The sequence below is a fragment of the Salvelinus alpinus genome, chromosome 35, assembly GCF_045679555.1.
Source record: "Salvelinus alpinus chromosome 35, SLU_Salpinus.1, whole genome shotgun sequence".
Taxonomy (NCBI): Eukaryota; Metazoa; Chordata; class Actinopteri; order Salmoniformes; family Salmonidae; genus Salvelinus; species Salvelinus alpinus.
Window position 1 is genome coordinate 2,010,345 of NC_092120.1, and position 6,000 is coordinate 2,016,344.

General features: G+C 38.5%; 1 protein-coding gene across 1 annotated transcript; it reads right to left on the reverse strand.

The window, feature by feature from the left end:
- Positions 1-935: 935 nt before the first annotated feature.
- On the reverse strand, positions 936-5,639 carry LOC139563974 (urokinase plasminogen activator surface receptor-like). Its single transcript, XM_071383083.1, has 5 exons — positions 5,489-5,639; positions 4,968-5,084; positions 4,696-4,842; positions 1,781-1,891; positions 936-1,413 (listed from the first exon to the last, which is right to left on the reverse strand). Exons 1-5 carry the CDS (start codon positions 5,601-5,603, stop codon positions 1,211-1,213), a joined length of 693 nt encoding a protein of 230 aa, XP_071239184.1. The 5' UTR covers positions 5,604-5,639; the 3' UTR covers positions 936-1,210.
- Between the last annotated feature and the right edge of the window lie 361 nt (positions 5,640-6,000).

A 6,000-nucleotide genomic window follows, 5' to 3' on the forward strand; every position in this document is an offset into this window, starting at 1 on the left:
TGTCTATTAACAATGACAAGCCACCTGGGTCTGACAACTTGGATGGAAAATTACTGAGGATGGTAGCGGACTATATTGCCACTCCTATTTGCCATCTCTTCAATCTAAGCCTACAAGAAAGCATGTGCCCTCAGGCCTAGAGAGAAGCAAAAGTCATTCCGCTACCCAAGAATAGCAAAGTACCCTTTTCTGACTCAAACAGCCGACCAATTAGTCTGCTACCAACCCTTAGTAAACTTTTGGAGAAAAAAAATGTGTTTGACCAGATACAATGCTATTTCACAGTAAACAAATTAACAACTGACATTCATGACGCTTATAGGGAAGGGCATTTAACATGTACAGCATTTACACAAATGATTGATGATTGGCTGAAATAAATTAATAATTAGAAACTTGTGGGAGCTGTTTTATTAGACTTAATCATAATCTGCTACTGGAAAAACCTATGTGTTATTGCTTTACATCCCCTGCTATATCGTGGATTGAGAATAACCTGTCTAACAGAACCCAGAGGGTGTTCTTTAATTGAAAACTCTAGCATAATCCAGGTAGACTAGGGCATTCCATAGAGCAGTGTTCTAGGTCCCTTACTTTTTTCAATCTTTACTAATGACCTGCAACTGGCACTGAATAAAGCCGGTGTGTCTATGTATGCTGATGACTCAACATTAAACACATCAGCTACTACAGCAAGTGAATTCACTGCAACACTTAACAAAGAGCTGCATTCAGTTTTAGAATGGGTGGCAAGTAATAAACTAGTCCTAAATATTTCAAAAAATGAAAAGCATTGTATTTGGGACAAACCATTCACTAAACCTCAACTAAATCTTGAAGTGAATATTGTGGATATTTTTTATTTTGTATTCTTTGCCTCATTGAACAAGGAAGCAGGAGGTTGTGAGAATAAAGAGTCAGCTCATCTATTCATATACTTTTCATATTTTTTAATTTACAGAATTAATCTTGTTCATCAAGCAAACACATAATGTGACGCCCCAAGGAAGCGTCCAGTGAAAGGGGCTATTCAATAACATCCATTATTAATACACACAACAGGTAGATAGTGGAGACTGGGGCTGGGGCGTGGGGAGATGGGGGGGGGTGGACAATGACAGGGAGGCTCCTGTTACGATGGAACTAGTAAACAGAACGAGGCAATGCCTAGGAGAGGAGGAGAGGTAAGGAGGTGAAGGCACAGTGTCTCTCAGTAGAACAGGGTGACAGAGACCATGGATGTCACCAGGAGCAGGAGACTCAGTCCGATGCTCTGGGCATTGTTACACAGGTTGCCCTCGCAGCACTTCATGTCCATGCCCATGGCGGACCCCAGTGCTTGTGACACGTCTCCCACACAGATGCTCTTGGAGACACATCCCTTCATTGTTATCTTCTCGCCACCCGTGTTCACTAGCAGCACACACAAGAAAATGTTACTGATATTCACAAGACTCAATGCTTCCCATGTCCAGTCAACTCCTGATAAGTGCACATTGGATAAAGCTTTCAGCCTATGGCTTTTAAGTTTTATGTGTGCTTGTTTTTTTTAAATGGTCGAATTAATAAACTAAACTAAACCCATCCACTCCAACCAACCACCCTCCTTACATTTTTACCTTACGTAACCTTCTATCTGATGTAACTATACCAAACATAACATGTCATACTAATTTGAGTGTCCCGGATTTACGTTTACTATGAGACCAGTCTGAGAAACTAAATGAAGAGGCTTTAGGAATGTAAAGAATGTACAGATACTGTTAATCTGACACACTACCTGTTGTTGAGATGCAGCGGTCCTCCTCTCCCAAGCAGCTCAGAGTTCTCGTGCAGTCCGTTCCGGTACAGGTGAAGCATGTCTTGCCATTAGGAGGGGCTTTAGTGGACTCTAAAGGATAGGTGATTGCACTTTTCACTCCCAGCTCACCACAAACCAAAATCAAAATAGATTCATTCTATTCCTTATAATAGCCTATTCAGTGGCGACCCGTTATTCAGAGCATTTTTTTGAGCCCCACATTTTTTGCAAAAATGTAAAGCAGGAAATAAAATTGTATTTTTGTTTTGCATGTTATTTTGGCATTAATACGAGTAACATATCAGTTTGCAAACAATGTAAAAAAATATATATAATTGAGTTAATAAAGCCGCCTACAAACATGATCTCTTTTTTGTTTTCTTTAGTAAATCAGCTCCAAAATGCAGGTGTTTCAGCCTAGATCAGTGCTTTCTATGGTGGTGGGGCAAGCCAGCAATGATTGGCTCAGTGTTCTATCACTCATGGGGACACTACGTCACGGCCAAGTAGTAAGGGTAGACATAGAACATTTTAGCGCTTTGGTTCCTGCCATAGTGCCCTTCCAATAAGGCTCAAGGTCATTGGCCACAGATAAAATGATGTCAAATCACGTTATATGTACAGTACCTTTGATTGGACTGATCATGTCAACATCTTACTTTCAAAATCCTTGCCATATGTCATATGAAGAGAAATTGTGTCTGCTTACATGCCCCCTTTATTTATCATATGGTTCTGACTTGGTGTACAGGGAAAAGACTGTAAGAATGGCCCATGTTCTGAATTCTGTCCCTGTACATTTCAAAAGTGCTGAACAATTAGTTATATTGACTATGTCAGTCCTGGCTCGCTCATTAATGTCTTAATCAAAATTATCCGCTTGTCGTCCCCTAATGCCACAGTTTGTACATCTCAATTGTCAGTAGGAACCACAATTGTTTAAGCAAGTCAGCTATATTAGCTATGTTTTTTTAAAGGGCATTAACCTTTTATGGCTGCAGGCCGGTGTCGGGCTCAATATGACAACAGCCCGTCCAAAATAAATACTAAATACAGCCCGTCCAATACCTAAATACTCATCATAAAACATTTATGAAAAATACATGGTGTACAGCAAATTAAAGACAAAGATCTTGTGAATCCAGCCAATATTTCCGATTCTTTAAGTGTTTTACAGCGAAAACACAATATAGCATTATATTAGCTTACTACAATAGCCAACCACACAACAGCATTGATTCGTTAGGCACGTTAGCGATAGCGAATAAACCAGCAAAAGATATTCATTTTTTCACTAACCTTCTCAAACCTCATCAGATGACAGTCCTATAACATCATATTACACAATACATATATGGTTTGTTCGAAAATGTGCATATTTAGCGGCACAAATCGTGATTATACAATGTGAATACTAGGCAAAATGCAATAAAAATGTCCGGAGAAATCTTGGAGAGAAACCTAATCTAATCAAATAACTATTCATAGACTTTACTAAAAAATACATGTTGGACAGCAAATTAAAGATAGCTTAGTTCTTAATGCAATCGCCGTGTTAGAATTCTAAAAATAACTTCAGTACGACATCCAGCTTACGTTATAGCGAGAGAGCGCCCAAAATCTGGGCGCAAACTAATAGTAAACATGTTCGACAGATATATGAAATAACATCATAAATGGGTCCTACTTTTGATGATCTTCCATCAGAATGTTGTACAAGTGGTCCTTTGTCCAGAACAATCGTTGTTTGGTTTTAGAATGGCCTTTTTCCCTCGCGAATTAGCAAGCAAAACTAGCCAAGTGGCGCTAAGCTCTCCTTCGTGAACAAATGCAGAGAACGGAACACGCCAAAACCCCGAAAAAAATTCAATAATCTGATTAAACTATATTGAAAAAACATACTTTACGATGATATTGTCACATTTATCAAATAAAATCAAAGCCGGAGATATTAGACATTAGTCTATAGGGAAACCTTTTCAGAAGCCAAAGCTGATGTCCATCCCGCGTCTTCCTGAACAGAGGAAAATGGGGTCCTGTCATTCCAAGAGGCCTCTTTTGACCATAGAAATACCTATACACTCCATTTCACCTCTCACAGCCTATTGACATCTAGTGGAAGGCGTATGAAGTGCATGTATAGTCATAAATCTCAAGCAAAATGATAGGGAGGCCCTGGAACAGAGCCTCGATTTCAGATTTTTCACTTTCTGACAGGAAGTTTGCTGCTGTTTTACTCACAGATATAATTCAAACGGTTTTAGAAACTTGAGAGTGTTTTCTATCCAATAGTAATAATAATATGCATATCGTACGAGCAAGAATTGAGTACGAGGCCGTTTGAAATGGGCACCTTTTATCCATGCTACTCAATACTGCCCCTGCAGCCCAAAGAAGTTAAATGAGGCTGACGGACTGTTTCGCTGCCAGACAAGGCTCAGCTGATAGCGCGTGTTGGGACTGCTGTTGGGACTCTGCTGTTAGGACAGCTTTATGTAGACCTAACAGTTTGTGGGCACCGTTTGTCACCGTTATAGTGCAATTAATGGATTGTTTAGAGTTGTTGTGTAGTGACTGCTTGCCCCACCAAGATTTACATGCTAAAATCGCCACTGAGCCTATTTAAATTATTCATCTTCCTCTATGTTGAAAACACCTGGCAGCCGTTAAATAATTACGCTAAATACATCGGTTGGTTGTATTTCATTTTAGGTAGACATACCAATTTAAGAATTGACTTATTCTAATTGATCAACTCAAACTTTCCTCATAGAACTATCAATTAAAATGATTCATTTCATTTCAGCCTTTCAACATGCTATCAAATGGAATGTTTTAATAGTAGCATTTATTATAAACTAACATAGCCTATACATTCTCATTGAGATAGTTACCAGGGACGCTTTGGGAGTTGCAGAGGTCCGTATTGCAGCATTTGCTGGCGATCGTTGTGCGCGTGATTCCGAAGTTCACTGCTGCACTGAGACACTCAGCAGGCACCGCGCAAGACTTCGGGTTGATATCCAATAATTTTTTATCACCTGGAAATGGAAAGAAGAGGTCGAGGCAAGCAAAAAAACATACAGGTTAAAAAACGTAAAAGATTTAACCGAAATATCTATTTTTTCGTTAAGCTAAAATGTATGTTAACCCGCCATTAATTTACCCATGTAGGTTATGATCCGCGAGCTTCCACATTGGGCTGGATTAAGACAGTCAGTCTGCTTGTCGGTGCATTCTCCTGATACTCCTGGTGTGCACTCAAAGCACTTGAGTGAATATGCTGGGAAGGTGAAAAGTTACAGCATCCCATTATTTGAAAATAGTTTCATAAATGATCAAAGAGATAATAGACTAAAACGTGGACAATGTTTTCTTTGGCTGAAGAGCATTTGTCATTCAAAAGGTAAATTGATAAATGCTGTTGAAGTTATATTTATTGCTTCATTTTAGTTATAAACTGTGGGCTATAGGCTACACTGAAATTGCAAAAAAAGTTTAATAATTGCTGAACTTGATCTTCAAAGCAGAATTAATACAAATGCAGCCAAAGGTAGCCTAAGTCATTTAAAAAATAGATGGGTTCTAGCCACATTTAAAAAAAAATCGGAACTATTTTGACATTTAAAATCAATTCTATTTGAAATGCATGTTAACCGTAGGCTATAGCCTAAATAGTCCTCTTACCTTTGGGAAGAAGCACGCTCACGAGGATGGGTACAATAAGGTGCATTTTGACTTGGAGCTGAAGGAGGTGAAATGATAAAGGGTGTGTCGAGTTACAGCATTTATCTGTTATCATTTAGAGGTGTGGTATGTTTGTCAAGAAATACCCACACTCACAGAGCTATTGAAATCCAATGAGTTCAATAACTGAGTTCTGAATACAGTGTTCGGTTGCAAATCATTGCAGTCAAAAATGTGACAGCCCCATTGTGAATATGATTTTTATATATTTTTATTTCTGCTGTTTTATTTAATGTTATTAAATCTGTCTTTTCTCATTGTCGAAGAGAAAACACTGATTTAATAACAGCAAATAAAATAATTAAAAATAGTTCAACCTAGTCACAACGGCACTATATGTGACTCAGGAGTTTCCACTATATTGTCTTGGTAAGAAACAGTTTTCTTTCAATAAGAAAGTGTGAATTTTGACTTGTGTTTTGTGTTATTGTTCTGCTAAAATGATAATTTCT

Coding starts and splice junctions, on each gene's coding strand:
- LOC139563974 (XM_071383083.1), bottom strand. CDS start 5,603: ATGATAACAGATAAATGCTGTAACTCGACACACCCTTTATCATTTCAC. Junction 5,085..5,488: donor GAGCGTGCTTCTTCCCAAAG/GTAAGAGGACTA, acceptor TCACCTTCCCAG/CATATTCACTCAAGTGCTTT. Junction 1,414..1,780: donor CCGCTGCATCTCAACAACAG/GTAGTGTGTCAG, acceptor GTGTGCTGCTAG/TGAACACGGGTGGCGAGAAG.